Genomic DNA, 17,754 nt, shown 5'->3' on the forward strand with positions numbered 1-17,754 from the left:
TGATCTGCGGAAGGACAAAGATAATTTGGCCAGCTACACTCAAGTAGTTCCTAATCTGGTCAATCTCTACCTGGCAAGTTGCCATATACCTACATATTCAATGTTAACTTTGACAGGACTTCTACTAGCACTGGGATATGAACGCAGCTGCAGGAGAGGTAACAGACTAAATATGTCACTTCACAAGCTGAGACGTAAAATATCTGATCTCAAATCACATGCTTATATAATGCTGTTCTCTCCATCTTCTAACCTACAGCACAGAATAACAGATAGAATCTAATTGGTTGCTATCCAGCACAGAGATCCTGCCTCAGTTTTGTATCCCCAGACCATTTTTTGCTCTTATCATGGTAAGCGGAGCCTAAAGGATATGATAACTTAATTACTTTTTATTGGCAGCACAGAAGTATACACCGTCATTGGGTTTAATGCTAGCCGTTGGGTGGGGAAAAGATATACTGTAAGTGAATTTATATTTATAAGTTCACTTGTCCTTTAACTCTGGGTAGGTCCAGAATCAGTACTACTAATATAGAATATCTTTACACTGAATCCATAAACTATGGACTGCAGGATGCTATGAGAACCACACTTGGCACTTGTCATTGTCACTCATGCTGAGAGGCAAGATATGGAATTCTTGACTCAGCAAATTCAGTAGCATAGAAAATATTTCAGAGAAAATTAGGATCTATAAATACAGACAACAATAACACAGTGGGGGAGGGGTTTATGGGACGTAAGTAACTTGTAGCACCACATTTATGTTTAGACATGACACCAGAGAAGTACAGTTTGTTATTCTCCTCCTCAGGGTTATAAGGTCAGCCTTTAAAAACATGTGCTCGTTTTAGTTTAAACCCCAAAAATATCTTAATAGGAACTACTGCAGTGAAGTAACAGAATGTATCTTATATAGCCCAACGCTAGGCGCACCAATAGTGTGATACTGTAACCTCTCCCTATACATTCTCCAAATTTCTGTTCAAGTGAAAAATAAGAAATGATAAGGCAAAGAGCATTTGTATTATCTTTTCTCCTGGCGGACTCAAAGCGCCAGGGCACGCTAAGTAGGCAGTAGCAGGGTTAGGAAGTCTTGTCCAAGGTCTCCTTACTGAATAGGTGCTGGCTTACTGAACATGAAGAGTAGAGATTCAAACCCAGGTCTTGTGTCAGAGGCAGAGCCCTAAACCAATACACTATCCAGACTCAAATCACAAATAATAATTTAGTATCTGAATAACCATTTCACAAAAGGATGTTCTGAGCAAGAAAGGGTGGACTAGAAATGGGTCATGTGACTGCTGCTAGCCTTCCACTTTGGCCTCCATGTGAAGGGTTATGCTCTGAAGCACACATCTGCTCCAGCCTGAAGAGATTCATGGGATGTTACTTCACTAACCTAGGCCACAGTAGCCAGCTTCCACCAGAGTTAATAAGAGCTGTCAGGAGCAGGCTTTGGAAATTAGTTTGAGAATTGTTGACCAAAGCTCTAGTTAGGCAACAAGAATAAGTAAAAATCTGGGTATCTCAAAGCACCCTCGTAAGGTGTTGAAAAACTATTTTTAGATAAGTTGAAAATCATCCCTTGGGAGAAAAAGTTAATTGGATAAGGGACTTTTAATGTTACCATCCTTATGCCAAAGTGATTAATGTAATACTTTTGGACAAAGCTTCAGTAGTTAGTAATATATTACCTTACCACAGTCTCCTAGTAGCCTCCTAATTACACTCATGAGGGCAAGTCTACACACCTTTCTCAGAGATAAAAATGCTACATTAGCTCAAAAACAGATAAGAAATGAATTTCTCTGGCTTTATAATGTGACAGCTAATGTGTTTATTGGTCTCTGAAAGTCAAACTCCCTACAGAATTCTATGTTGGGAGGAGCTATCAGAGGGGGATATTTTCCAAAGCTGACCTGGTAACTTCTGAGACCGCAGTAGAGTAGAGTAAACGAAAAGCTGGAAAAGTTTACTAGTTACCGTATGCCTGAAACTACACAGATACCAACATTCCAAAATCATTCCAACTTTTTGAACTGGGTAAGAGGGACACCTTTAGTACAAAAACATTTCGCCAATGAGGACTAAAAAGAACTCATTTTTATTTTTCATATCTCAAGAAAGTGTTGATCATAAATGAATACTAGAAAAACGCACTTTAAAATAATCAGTGCAAATATAAACACCTTCAGTAGCTAAATTATACAGACCTACAGGTTTACAGACCTACATAGGGAAACATGGACAATACCTTGCACATTAGTTGTTCTTTCAGTTTCAACTGACCGCAACTGATATAGTGTAAAAGGATGGCCTCTTTCACAGTATACACTGAAAAACTGAAGTTTTTTCACAATGCATTGCTATGGAAAAATAAAACGCATTAAAATGCATTAAGTGTACATGAGCCCTTATTCCAAAAAAAAAAAAAAAAAAAGGGACAACTGAAAAGCAGAGAGGGAGAAATGGATTTGTTTGAACAATAGGGATGGTCCCCCAAAAGTAAGGACATTTGCATTAGGATCTATGTAAATATGCTATTGTTATAATTACTTTCCTTCAGAAAATAGAGAGTTAAAGTAGGACAGCCCAGCAGCAGTTCCTGGCAGGCCTACCTGTCACTGACTGAGCAGGCCTGCATGATGTCCTTTGAAAGCTGCTGCCATGCAGACTCACAGGGGAGGAAGGTTCAGGTTACAGAGAAGCTTGGACAGGGATGATTAATTACAACAGCGTCTGCCACCAGCCAAAACACAAGCAAAGGGCTTCATTTTGTTTTCTGTTTCCCCACACCATCCTGCGCCCTTGACAAAAAGGTCACTTACCAACATGGGAGTTTTGGGTCTGCTCTTTGGAGGATTTTTAACCTGTCACTTTAGTCGGGGACAGAGAGTACGGATATCTGTCAGTATGGTGTAAATGTGTTTGTTGAGGGAGAGACGAGGCCTTAGAAACTGGCGGAACTCTTGTTGGCTGAGGCAGTTTTCTGAACCCTCCCTAGCTGCTGATCTGCTGGAGAATTGTATCACTCACAAACAATTGTTCTACAGCAAAGACAAAGTTTGGCATACGCTGCAGGCAGGTGCCATGTTAGATCACCAGAAATCACACTTTACAAAAAATTGTGATCTGTGTGTGAAGAAGTACCGCATATACCTGACAGGGGGCTAAAGAAGCTAAAAAATGTATTTAAAATGAAAAAATAACAAACAAGGAATGTAAAGGGTGGAAAAGACCACTGAAGCAAGAAATTGGCATTAGCAAAGCAAAAATTCCTCTACTCAACCAACAGCAAGGCATCCCCCAGAGCGCTATCTACATGGAGTGTGTAATTTTTCCCTGGGATTGGGTGATTTTCCTCTGCGCACTCTGGTTTCCTCCCACATCACAAAAAATATACTAAATAACAGAACACCACTGGGCAGACAGGGTTAGGCCTCCGTGGGGCGGTGTTAAAGTTAGGCACCACGTGGGGGGGAGATTAAGTTAGGCACCACCGGGAGGGGGGGGGCGAAGGTTAGGCACCTCCAAGGGGGTCCTAGGGTTAGGCACCACTAACCACCGCGCAGAGCGGATCGTTCAGGAACAACCTTATCAGTCCGCCAACAGTACGTACACACGCACTACTGTTGGCTGAAAGTCCGCCCAGCGGGAGGGTCTGTCGGACTCGTCGTTGGCTTCCATAGTGCGTGTACGCACCTTTACGGTTAGGCACCACCAGGGGGTCTTAGGGTTAGGCATTGGTAGAGGGAGGGTTCTGTGTTAGAGTAGGGTTACGTCATAGTAAAACATCTGATTATAGGAATTAAGTACTGTAGCAGAATATCAGTAATTTTACCAATATTCTACTATCAGCTATTTCCTGCCCACTTTTCAACTGACACCTTTATTAAATTGTGCTCATAGTATTATAAATGATAGGGCAAGCTTCTTATTTTTGCACTACGCCTGCTAGGAGAAAAAAAACAAAAACAAAAAGAAAGTGAAGCGAAGCAAAATGCTGCTTTGCGCTGCGCAGAATGTGTTATGAGCACACAGCTGGTAAATAAATATGTAACGCAAGGGCCCCATGACCTCCTGGGTCCTTCCTGTAGTTACTGTACATGTAAGGCCTCCCTCTGTATAACCACTTTCACAAAGCACCACAGAGATATTTACTATTTCCCTGTATGCCTTGAGCTGGCTGTGCCAACCCTGCATTCTCCTGGCACAACAGTCACACAGAATAAAAAGATGAATAGAGAAACCTGGATATCTGAGCTGTTAGACTCGCGGAAGAGGCAGCCAGTCACACAGACGGAATTTAGCACAGCAGCTGAAATTAGTACTGGCAGATTTGGGAGTCTAAAGAAAAAGCATAAACATATAAATAAAATGAAATACGGGATGTGATGGAAAGGAACAGATCAGGATGTGCCATTATATCTTAAGCTGATAAAAAAAAAACCTCAAATATACCAGAGGGATCTCACGAGCAATATAGCAAGTCTGCCAATCACTATGGGAATTTGCAGAGTAACTGTACTTCTGAATGATGCTCACTTCTAACAATTCTGTAATTATGACTGCAGAGGTCTAGTATTGTCAATATAAGTAATACTCCAGAGAATGATGATGATTACCATTTGCGTGAAGTTGTAGAGCCCATCAGAAACATGCACTGAGAATGCTTTCATGATGACAAGATAAGGTGTCCATATTTACAGTGGCTGCCACTATTTTAAGCTTACTTTGGCATATACCACCTACCCAAAGATTGCTGCAAACTACATACAGCCCTTCATAGCAACAGTATTCCCTAATGGCAGAGGAATTAATGGATCTGCTAATGTCTTGGTTCCAGACACCTTTGGATACCTTGGGCCATATGCAATTCACTTTTTCACCTGACTTTTCTCCCAGGAGATAATTTTTCATCTCTGATTTAAAATAACTTTTCAGCACTTTTCAACTAAAAAGGTACTAAAAAGTTGGTGAAATAGTACTATCAAAGGTATTTTGAGTATTTTCTTGCTTTCTGGTGGCTTAAAAGGCAATTTATTGACAAGTTAAAAAATATCACCTTGGAGAAAACTCAGGAGAAAAAGTGAATTGCATATGGCCCCTTCTGAGGTCTTGTGAAGACCATGCCTCAACCACTCAAAGCTGTTTGGGTGGCACAGAGGAGACCTACACAATATTAGGCAGGTGGTTTTCAGTTTTGCCTATTTAGTGTATATTCACAACCAGTAGGTATGAAATGTCTCTTCTTCTCTAGACATGTAGCCTCTGAAGAGCTATTTAGATCAATCCATAGAAATGGAAAACCCAAAGGACCAAAACAAACAAATCTGATCTGACTCCGGTAATAATTATATCAGAAGTAGCACTTGGCTGATTGCTATTGGCTACATATGCAGGTTAAACCATTGTTTGCTAAATAATATAATCTTTATAATTTTTTGGCCCATTTAATAAGGCAAAGGGTGCAACGTGTGGTACCCCATAAGAACCAACCAACAATCACTTTTCCTTGTGGTAGTAAGAGATAGTGAAATGTGATTGGTTGCTGTGAGTTAACGTAATGTCACGGGCACCAGTACCATCTTTTTCATCTTGAAAGCAGTGGGAAGACTAAAAACACCCCCAAAACATTAGATGACAATGGTATGATCCATCCAAACATGAATCCAATGTCTACAGTGGTTCTCAAACTTTTCCGGTTAAAGGCACCCTTGGCGATTTAGAAATTTTTCGAGGCTGTCGATCTACCATCGCTCCCCCGATGCGTCCGACTGATTGAAATTTACAGTCCGATTGTAATTTATGATCGATTTTTACAATCGATGCGGCTTATGGAATGACAGACAACCAACAGATTTGATCACAATAATCAACTCCGCCAGAAAAAAATTATGCGTGTTTGACACACAGACAAACACTCTGTACACACATACACACACACACACGATCTTCCATCACAAGCCCTCTCTTGAAACAACCTCTCTACCTCACATAAAAGGCACCTTCATCCTTTCCTTCAGATCCACTCAGACACATGTCAGCCCCACACATACACTGTCATCATAAGAGTCCCATTCCCCACAACAATCAGAGGGCAAAAGAATTACACCCTCCCAGGTAACATAGCATGTGTAGCCTTAGAGCAACCCCTCCCCCTGCCAGGTAACATCATGTGTGAGGCCTGAGAATAACCCCCCAGAAAAAAACGTGTGGGGCCCGAAAGAATCTCCATACCCCCCTCCCCGTTAGAAATATGTGTGCAGCCCTTAACTACCCCTCCTTCCTGCCCGAAGGGCAGGTGAAGATCCTTACTTTGTGCTGGCTGGAGAAGGTAGAGTCCATACTCATTGGTGGCTCTACTGTATGTTTAAACAGCGCATTTTTTTCTTTTTTGAAACACGCACAGATTGCTGTGCTCTGTCCCCGGCTCACAGCGATGTGGGGCTCTGATTGGCCGCTGCTCTCTTCTGTGGGCGGATACAGTCCCCGGCTCACAGCGATGTGGGGCTCTGATTGGCTGCTGCTCTCTCCTGTGGGCGGATACAGTTCCCGGCTCACAGCAATGTGGGGCTCTGATTGGCTGCTGCTCTCTCCTGTGGGCGGATGCAGTACACTCTACTGTATCTGCCCACAGGAGAGAGCAGCGGACCAATCAGAGCCCCACATCGCTGCGAGCCGGGGACAGAGCACAGCAATCGGCGGCCGTGTTTCAAAAAAAAAAATGCGCTGTCTAAACACAAACACAGCAGGGCACAGCGCGGCACCCCTGGGAAGTCTCCGCGGCGCACTAGGGCGCCGCGGCACCCACTTTGAGAACCGCTGGTCTAGATCATCAATGGAGACGTCCTGGAACCCAAGGGGGAAGATCTGACAGAACGTTTCTCCAGTCTCATTTCCTAACATCTCCAAACATAAACAACAATGCCAGTATAGCTATAAATAAAATGGAAAGCCGCACTTCCACTTTCAATTAAATCAGTTCTTTTATAGCAAGAAAATATAAAGTTGTATTGAAAATGCATTTTGTTTTACAATTATTATTAGTATTTCTCTTATTACCACTATACATTTATACAGCCCTACCACTTTCCACCTTGTTTTTCAGAGAACTTCAAACTGGTGGTCATGACATTTATTAACATACCTAACAAAGCCTAAGGACAGAATACACATTGCCTAGAGGTGGCTGGTGCCAGGCGATGGCTAAATATGGCCAGTCCTGCAACCACCCATCCTTCCATTGCTTGCTGCTGCCTGCACATCCTAATTCAGAGATTTTACAAGAAAGTGCACTGGATTGAGCACAGTACCGTACTTTTTTTCTTTATATGGAACTGCTACCTCTTTAGTTAAAGAGCATATATTTCAGCGCGAGCTATTTATTCTGTGTTTCTCAACATAAAAGGGTGTGGCATCTGCTAAGAGGCGGAGTTTAAATTGTTAGGTCTACTATACCTATAGGCTCTTGAGATGTAATTCCAGCCCTGACTGGGACTCTAGCAGAGATGGACTAAGGTGAAATTGAGTCCTAGGCAAGCAATCATGTGCCCATCCTTAATGGCCGCCTGGCTTTATTGGTACCATGTGTTGGGGGTCTAGCATAAACCGGGCCCTTAGACCATCTCCAGGCCCTAGGCACCTGCCTAGGGTTGCCTTGTGAATGATCCAGCTTTGGACTTTAGTGCTGAAATGTAGGTGTGCTCTCTAGTCTCCACTTACCCACTGTAATATAATTTTAAAAAATATTAAAATTAATTGTGCTAAAACACATTCTATTTTAATTGTGGCATAACGCCCATGTGTCTAAGCAGAACACCCAGCAGAATTTGATCATCTTCTAAGTGTGCTACTGCCACACAATCTATTATTGCTGGTTTTTGCACTCTCTTCTCCAGCACATATGTGTATGTCTGGAATATATCAGGCACTGCAATTTGTATGCGAGTCATCAATGCATCTATGTGGTAGTATGTCCTGTTCACATGATGCTTCTATGGAAGAGCGTGGTTGGCAGAATAAAGCATAAATATTCTGCAAGGTGGCTGACCCATTTCTATTACAGAACGGCCTCCCAATCTATCCCACAGGATTGCACAGTCAGCCTTTTTAGGATGAAAGGTTACTAGATGACATTTAATTTATGGATGGCAGGGAGAAGAGTGGCTGGTGAAATAGGGACTGCTCCTTTAAATATAGAATGAGTAAAAGCATGACAGATGGCACAGAATGGGGAATGGTGGAATGGTGAGCCTCTCTCCCAGCAGAGGCAAGAGACGTGAAGGGAACAGAGAATGATGGAGGGATGGAGAGAGGGGAGAGCAGAGGGATGGATGCTATAATTAGCTGCAAGTGCCTCCAACATGTGAACAGGGGAAAAGGAGGAGCACTGTGCAGCATGCTGGTCTTTGAAGTAGGAAGTCCCAGAGATCGCTAGAGGAAACCTGTCAGATCTCACAGGTTCCAGTATCAGAGATTTCTGTAGAGTTTTACACTTCAAACCCACTGTGTTCCCATCACAATCATCCTTTCATTGCTAAATCTCACTCCAATCTCTACACAGAGAGATCTTATTGCTGCTCTTGTACTGAACATTAGAGTGTGAGCTCCCAGGGGGAGGCAGAGATTGCGCCTGTGTCTTTGGCCTGCGCAGCTGCAAAAATCAATTGTTTTCGTGAGGGACATAGAATAGCTAAAGATCACCTCACACATTTAAAATCTAGAAGAGAAAACAGAACCTTTTCAGCATGAAAAAAGTATATATATATATATATATATATATATATATATTGTTGTAAATATAATATATATTGTTTCTTTCTTCCTTCAGCTAATTTACAGAGCAAATCTATGAATCTGATACTTCTGTGTACACAGCCACACCACTTCCTTCTGAGCCAGAGGTACTTTATAAGGGTGGGCGTTACTAAGGGGAGCAGCCCATGCAATCGCAGGAGGGCCCAGAGCTGTGGGTGCCCCCCAATTACTAACCTTCCCTTCCTCCGATAAAGGGGACTATACTGTCTATCAAATCAGGTGTTTTTCTGGATACACTTTCTATTATGGGTGTGAAGATTATGATGGCCACATTGTTTTACGACCCTTGTGAGATAGACCCAAAAGCCCTGAAGGGCATTAAGGGGAAGCAAGGGAAGGGGTGTGAACATGGGGGTGGGGCGTCCATGAATTGTAAGGTATTGCAAAGCGGCTAGACTGGCCACTATTACAAGGAAAGTAGGAAAAGTCGGTCTCATATCATTTGAACAGCTTGATTTTTAATCACACTGGATTTCTTGAATAAAGCAGCAGTTTGTCATAGCATGATCTATGGGAGGGGGAAGCCTGCTCCAATGGGCTGACTGTGCAGACAGTTATACCAGATAAGAATATGTCAACTCATGGAAACCGTGAGGAAGCTCGGGCCTTTCTGTGCTGCAGCCTCACACATTCACACAGTCATAAAAACAAGAGCAAACAATATCAATGCCGACAATTACTGCCAGTTGTAGATGCCAAAAAAATCCTGCGTGCTTCTATTGATAAACCAGACATTACAACATTCTCGTCTCAGAGAGAAGACAACATGAAGAACATGTATATCTTCCTTAAAACTATAGGGCTATATTTACAATAAGACACTACACAAGCCAGTGTCTAAAGCCACAGAGGAGGGATAACAACATCAACATGCCAGACGTACTATTTCTATCCACATTTTGTAATTGGAATTTCTCATCATCACTATAAATACTTTTAAAAAAGGGAATCAGATGGCTCCCTGCAAGATTGAAAACATCATATACAAAGCATGATCCAGATAATGTTGACTTTCAAATCCCTACACAACTTGGACCTTGGATACGTAAAGGACTTGCTTAAACTGCACCTCACCTTTCACAACCTCAGATCAGCAGGATCCATAAACTTGGTCACTCTCAGATTGCACCTCAAAACCTTTGGAGCCAGAGCTTTCTGTCATGCTGCCACTACCCTTTGGAATTCCTTACCACACCCTGTACAGACAGCCCCATCCTTGGAGTTATTCAAATCCAGACTGACTTGTCACCCTTCAGCATGTCCTGCTCAGCTAACTGTTGCCAACAACTTCTGTGTGAAGTGTGTCATCCAACCCAGCTGATACTTCCCACTGGACAGCTGGGTTGCGTAGGCTTTGCACAGGCATCATGGACTTTTTTTTAGAATTTCGGACTATATGGAACAAAGTCAGAACCTTGTGTAGGGTAAGCACGGCACAGACCAGAATAACAGTCTAACAATGGTTCCTAACTTTTCCCCATACTATGCAGAACAAAATGTTTTTGGCTTTTACATCTACAGATATCCGATATCCTCATGGTTACATTCTATGGTGTCCCAACCAAGCCATGTATCTTCAAGAGAAGAACCTTCCCAACACTTCACAGACGTTACAAGAAAAAAAATATTGGATAAAGGACCATTATACTCAAAACCCAACTCTAATCAAAATTAGCTAAAAATAAATACATGATAATAATTAATAATAAAAATAAAGATTTTATTTAACCCTTCATGGAATTTGCTGGAAAGTTAAAAGTTGTATAACCATCCATTTCAGGTGTGGAGTCGATGGGAAGAAGGAACAATGAACTTAACCAGCACACAGCTCCTTGCACTAATAAGAATATTACATTCCTAAGTTCTTTAATGCGTCAGATGGATGGTTGTACATTTTGTAATAGTTATTTTATAAGAAATTTCTTCTGCTTTAGAATGCTTTGTCTTATCACAAATGGCTCCAATGAGGCCAAATTCCTCCAGAGACGCCCAAGCTTGCTGCTCTCCATGTAATGAGCAGTTAGGAGGGGCGCGTAGAAGATGTTAGGATTCCACCAAAAGAGGCTGACGCTGATATAAACAGCTCTTGTACAACTCACTTAAGAAAGCAACGTACAATGCTGTGCCCGATGAGGGAACATTTAGCTTAAATCCTAAGTAAGTGGTGTCTTTGTGACTGAAGACTTCCTGCTTCTGTCCACGATTAAATATGTTTTCTGTGGGGAAAATAGAAGAGCACTTGACAGGGAAAAAGTGGGGATGCTTGAGAGGCTAATTGAGTGAATGGAGGGCTCATTGGAATTAGAGAAGAAAGCTCACCCCCCTCCCTTTCCGTGGGCACAGCGAGCACTTGGAGTGCAGGTCAGCACATTGTGTGCCGAAAATACCTTTCCCTTCCCGTTCTATAGCTTAATCCTGCTGCATGGGAACAGAACGGTTAGGGGATTTGGTAAGGATCCTATACTGTTCATAAAAGCATAACCCAAAGGGAAAAAAGTCTTCCTTACAATAACTGCTAGGGTATAGTCTAATTTGTCTCACACTTCCTGATGAGCCCTCTTCACCCAGTACAAAATGAGCATCCTCTACTTATGGAGACTGCAGTGTCCCCTCACCCAGCCCTTCATGCAATCAGTCACTCACTGTTGTCTCACAGATTCAATGCTGGGAGCTCTGGACAGCTGCACCTGTCTATAGCTGCGGAGCCCTGCCTCTGCATTGTCTACAGAACACTGAAGACTTGGCACAGTTCATGAGGGCTCTACAAAGAAAACTGACCATTCAACACATTCCTGTCATGTTAAAGGAGCAGTATCTCTAAAACCTAAATCAACCTTCTCTATCCATAATATTGACATCAAAATACAAACTTCTTCAGGAGCACATGAAGACTGAAGATATTTGGGAAAAAATGAGTAATCAGTGGGGCAATAAACTGAAGCAATAAACAACCTACAAAGTGATTTCAGTTAAATACATTGCTGTCAGCCTCTAGTGCTCAGTCATTCACAAGCTTGAAATGGTTTACCTCAGAGCAGTCCTATACCCTCAAAGGCTAGAGCTCCAGGTTATGGCTGCCCATGGACAAGAGATAACAATGGCTGGGACCTTATGGCAACATCTGACAATGATCCCAAAACCGAGGGTTACCTGCTAGCTCTATAACTAATGAAATACAAAATTCACATGTTCACCCCAATATCCTGACCTGTAGGTATGACTCTGCAGTACCAAAGCTAGAGGAGACTTATGATGGCAATTCAATGGATTTTAACAGAGAAACAGATAAACCGTTCAACTGCAGTAAAATATCTTCGCTGATCTCGAGGAAGGTTAGTACTGTATACACAAACCCGCTCCGGGATAATACACATCAATCAATATATCCTCATCAGAGTTCCAGGATTTGTCTCATTACTCCTGCTTTAGCAGGAAGACTAGATTGGCCTCTATCATACAAAGGGCTAATTTTAACAGTTAGCCCAATTCATAAATCATAATGGTGGTTTGTTGAAGCGAGATACGGGAAGTCATTTCACCAACTACATCACCACCAGCAGGCTTGGGGTTGTTGGTGGGTGATTCAAATCAACAGCACGTTTAGGCTCTAATCCTACCCAGGATCCTATGTGCCTGAGGTCTGTGTACTCTCCATGTGTGTGTGGGGGTTTCTTCCAGGCACTCCAGTTTCCTCCCATATCCCTAAAACATACTGGTATTAACTGACCTCTCCCCAACATTGGCCCAACAATGCTCTAGATACATCAGACTGGGAGCCCTCTAATGCTGGCCACTAATGATCCAATCTTTTTCATCCAATCTTACCACATCTATGTAGTATAAGGGTAAAGTGAGTGAATATATTGAATGGATGCTTCAGGCAGTTACCTTATATTATATAGAAATGGTAAGATTGGATGAAAAAGATTGGATCATTAGTGGCCAGCTTAAGGGACAGCTGTTGACGTGATGTATTTGATGACCTCTGATTGAAAGAGGTGTTGGCACTATGTAAATATACCACATAAAATATATTTGTATTAGTGTAATGCCCTGCATTTCCATAACCAAAGCCTTTACAGCCAATACACAATTCAGGACACCAACACCCACTTTTGAATCATCCAGACGGGTGCTACCCCAACCGCCCTACCCCCCTTCCTTTGTAAACCTTGCACTACTGTTCAACACTGCCTGCATTTCCAGACCCTGCTCACCCTGCTGTATGTGAGCACCACAATCACGCCAGATAAGCATGCATTGGTTTCCAGGCTTCCACTGACTGCATGGGCTCCTTACAGATGGCCAGTGGCCACTAAGAATAGTATTCCAGCCAGAGCCGGTTCTCTCACGAAGCAAGGTGAAACATTTGCATCAGGTGTAGAGATTTCAGGGGCAGCATTTTTGTATTGTGTGTACCCTCCTGAGGAGGAATGAAGTGGCTGAGTGTGAGCAGTTTGTTTGTCACAGACTCACAGCCAGCCAGTGTGCTATTGTGTTGAGCTGCAGCATTTCATGTGAGAACATTAAATGAAGCAGAGTAAATTGTCAGGTGCAGTACGATCATTCCAAATTGGTGTGTGTGTGTGTGTGTGTGTGTGTGTGTGTGTGTGTTAGGGGGGGAGGGGGGCATCCTCACAAGTTTTCCTAAGGCAACAAAAAGTCTAGAACTAGCCCTGATTCCAGCTAGTTCTGCCCAATACTGTAACCTCAATTCTCTGTACTCATAATGAGTGTATTCTGTGATCAGGTTCAAAGTGTGCTAATCTGCTAAATTCTAATATAGTGCAACAGAAGTCTGCACTGTATGGCAAGTTCAGTCATATGATAAAAATAGTGTTTTCAATGCCCATTTCTAGCAATAAATCTATCATTGATAGATTGATAGATCATTGATAGATAGTGATGATCGTATATATAAATGTCTTGCTAATTTTAGGTAGAAGTTCAAGTACTGGTGGCAGTACATGACTGAAGGACAAGTAAGGCTGTATGAGGAAGTGTCCTCTCCTCAGCAGTGATGATGTGGCAGGGGTTAAAGCATTGTATGGATGGTAAGGCCCCCAGCTGAAGTGATGTAGCAAAGAACAGCTGTGAAGTAATTCTACTAATGATGAGGATAATAAGCACATGGCAGGGTTCAGGGCTGGCTGCTGAAGCTTCACTGCTCCTGAATAGATAGAAGCCATTAAATACCCTTGATTATCTCTGACCAATATGTAATGGGTTTACAGCCCTTTCAATTAGTTGGTATTTGCCTAGGACTCATTATTTTGCCTTTTCTTAAATAAGAAGTCCAGTGGTTCAATGTTCAGAGGAATTTCCTTTCAGCTAAGTGGGCAGAGGCCAGTGACCTTTGCAGAAACAGCCTCTCTGTGCCAGAGGTAGGCTCTGGTCATAGGTTTATGTGCAGTGAAGAGACAGGCTGAGGTGTGTCAGGTCTCTCTTCTGACCCTCCCTCATATGATAATCAATATGATTCTGTCACCTGTGATCACCACAGTTTGTGAACCTTCCTCAGGAGATTTGACGCCTCATTGTGGTCCTTTTGGTAATCTGAAGTGGAGAGAGGTCAGAGAAGGTGGCAGGTGAGCCTCTTGACGCCCACTAGGCCCCAGGCACCTGCCTAGGTTAACTGGTGGATGCTCCTGTCTATGGCTGTATGAATAAAACCACTACTGCTAGAGCAAAAATGTGTCACTCAGAGAAAAAGAGAAGTCAAGGGCCCCGATTCACTAATCGATGTGGTCTCACAGCACACAAAAAACGATTAACAGGCATTATTTAAGGTATATAACATGCATTATGTAAACAGCGCAAGTCAAGTTTGCACACTACGCATACGTTACAGCTATGACTTGCGCTGTTCGTATACAGTATATAACACGTTATAGCGGTAATGTATATCATGCATACATAACTCAAATTAGGATGTTTGTGTAACTTGCATCATGCACTTGTCGTAACACCTGCTAAGATGGATTAACCCTGTAGTGTCTATTTTTCTAACCCTGACCCAATATGCTGACAAAGCAAATGTGCACAAGCAGCCCCTCTTGTAGTAAAAAATAAAATATATATGGTATATTTATTATGATTCATACCGGCCATTTACTCCAATTCACAAAGAGCCTGCATGCACTCCAGGAAAACCAGCAATACAGAAATGGTGAATGACACAACCACAACCACCGAACAACAATAAGCCAAAGGAAATCTGGTCATAAGCTTATGCTGTTATCTTATTAGCCTGTCTAGAGTCTAGATTGCAAAGAACTGGGACATGTACCGTAAGCCAAGGAGCAGCGCACACAGATAAATGCACTGCCACCTGTTACATACAGTATTCCACAGGCTGCACTGCCCAAGTCACTGACTGCATACTTGCGTTAGTTACAATGCTTGGAAGCCACTTGTATACTTCAAAGCCTAGATCCAGGCACAGTCCTCAATATACCGCCTGGTAGTTTAGCAAGAGACGTGGCTAAATGCTAAATTCTGTACACCAAATGACACTTCTGCAGCTAAAAATTGTCTTTTTTAGAAACTGGTCAGTTCACCTGCAGCAGCTGTGATGAAATACTATCTGTAAGTCAGGCTGTTAATTGACTCAGCATCATGCTGCTGTTCTTAATGCAAAAAGGCAGGTACACTTTGAATAGATTCAGGTGTGTAGCTGCAGAATGTGGCTGATGAAGGTAAATCTGAGTGATTAGGGCTCAATTCACAAAGACCCGTTCGGCAAGTATTTCATGTGAAGTAAATTACCTCATGCAATATATACATTTTTTGTTTTTGAGTACTCACTAAAATTTTCACACATGCAGTGATAGTTCAGTAGTTTATCAAAAAATTAAAGTTTTTGACCATCAATGCGGTATTTAATTTGGTATTTAATGGATTAGATCAGTGCATGGAAGATGGAAGCCAGATGTGATACATATTATACTGACAAGTAAAGAGCAAATCCAAACGTGAGCATGTAAAAAGGTACAGTGGTAATTTGGGTACTAGGGAATGGGCTAGCAGCTAGCCGTTAGTATATGAGTAAAATTACCAATATTCTACTATTGCGTAATGGGCAATATAATAGAAGAATATCAGTAATTTTACCAATACTTTCCTATTGCAAAACCTAACCCTATTGTCACTTGAACCCTCCCTCTATCTTACCGACATCTCAAGGATGGAGATAAAATACCAAACATCTTACTTCTTTTACCACATTTGTTATCCTTTGTGAATGGACATTTATGAGGTATTTACCTCACAAGTCGGTAATTTACCTCACAAGTTGGAAATTTGCCTCACAAGACAGTCATTTACCTCACTAGCCTGTAATTTTAGTTTTCCATGCGATAACAGCCTTTGTAAATTGACATTTTACAATTTTTTTAATAAAATTAGTTGTTTTCTCCTTTAATGCTGGGGACACATGATGCATTTTCTCATCTGATCGATGGATAAGCTAACAGGAAGTTGCATTGAGTGCACATGTCCAAACTGCTCCCGATTGATATCTGCATAGATTTTCCCAAGATAACTTCTGAAAATCGATCCTGTTGTTGAACGGGAGCAGATCGGACATGACAGAAATAATTGGTTGATTGGAGGGGAAATAGCATCGTGTGTACCCAGCATAACGCATGCGGTAGTGGTTTGTGAATTGAGCCCTAGGCGCTTTAACAGTGATTTTTTTTTTGACAACAGCTAATCACAGAGCTTCTATCCAGATAAAGGCAAACTCTGCAGGTGCCTACACAGGTCTAGGAAATGTCTGTGCTTGGAACTGGGCGTTAATCTAGCCATGTGGATCTCATAATGCACAGTAAATGTAGATATAGCTGTGGCACAAACAGGCAATGCTGCATTTAGCATAGTAACCATTACCCGTATCACATCCACATTACAGAGCTAGTTCCAGTCTAAGTGTGTATATAAGCACACCATCCCTTCCCATACCCTCCTCTCTATCACATAAATATCAGACACAGATCAGGATATGCCCAAGGTTCACAACTTTCCTGGTGCACCCTGGAAATGGACTCTTCATGAAAAATTCATTCAGCATTACAGCAATGAACTGTGCATTCCCAAAGCAGACCAGCAGTATGGATTTTTCATATGCTTCTTTTAACGCGTTCATGCCCAGAACTCATATACACAATAGCAAACAGCAGAAATTGGGAACTCACCGTGAGATGCTGGAAGAGCCATGCCCTCATGATATTGGTTGCTACTTTGGGGAATATGCCTCTTTTCTTTTGTCTTTTTTTGTCTTTGTCTGGATCGTCGTCATCACCTGTTCCGGGAGAGGCCACACTGTTATCTAACACATCCCCTGCAGAAACACAAATAGACACAGTCTATATCATAAAAGTGTCTTCAAGAGTCCCATAGAAGCTGCTACTAGTGATGACATGATTAATCTGCAGTGGATTCATCAAAATGAAGCACTTGCAAAGTCTGATCGTAGGGGTTGATATACTAAAGGAGTCATTTTCACCTTAGCGACAGATATGCACATTTCAGAGAATGCTACAGACCTCTGGTTCCAGTGCAAAGTTTACCACAAGCACCACCCAGTAGTGACAGAGCTGTAAGAAGGGTAGGGGAGTCGATTCTTAATGATAACCACTATTCAAGGCACAAATAGAGGTGATCATTACTAATGTAGGAACCATAAAGATTTAATGTAGCAGTTAAAGGATGGCCCTAGCTGGGTCCTCTAGTTCGGGGTCCCTGGTAAGCCACCTCCACATCACTCACATCAGCAAAGGGTGAGGACCTGCTGTGCTTATCTTATATATGAAGTACCACAAACGTAGTTATGGGTGCATCCCTTTGCATGCAGAGCTTAGCACCCTGTCTCTGAAATGTTTGAAACTAGAATGTCCTCTTCAGAAATAGGGGAAACTACAGCCAGCT

The 17,754-nt window shown here is 42.1% G+C and overlaps 1 protein-coding gene and 1 long non-coding RNA gene across 9 annotated transcripts in view; one reads left to right on the plus strand and one right to left on the minus strand.

The window, feature by feature from the left end:
- The window catches only part of MEIS2 (Meis homeobox 2), a 211,628-nt gene that overhangs the window by 86,205 nt on the left and 107,669 nt on the right, over positions 1-17,754 (minus strand). For 6 of the 8 annotated variants that reach the window (XM_068253913.1, XM_068253912.1, XM_068253908.1 and 3 more), the window contains exon 8: positions 17,022-17,167. In XM_068253913.1, the coding sequence (XP_068110014.1) occupies positions 17,022-17,167 (146 nt within the window). The remainder of the gene's footprint in view (positions 1-17,021; positions 17,168-17,754) is intronic. The other 2 variants (XM_068253911.1, XM_068253909.1) reach the window with 1 other exon arrangement.
- The window catches only part of LOC137532911 (uncharacterized), a 156,271-nt gene that overhangs the window by 57,815 nt on the left and 80,702 nt on the right, over positions 1-17,754 (plus strand). The gene's annotated exons all lie outside the window — the stretch shown is intronic.

The sequence above is a fragment of the Hyperolius riggenbachi genome, chromosome 9 (genome assembly GCF_040937935.1).
Source record: "Hyperolius riggenbachi isolate aHypRig1 chromosome 9, aHypRig1.pri, whole genome shotgun sequence".
In the NCBI taxonomy this organism is placed as follows: domain Eukaryota; kingdom Metazoa; phylum Chordata; class Amphibia; order Anura; family Hyperoliidae; genus Hyperolius; species Hyperolius riggenbachi.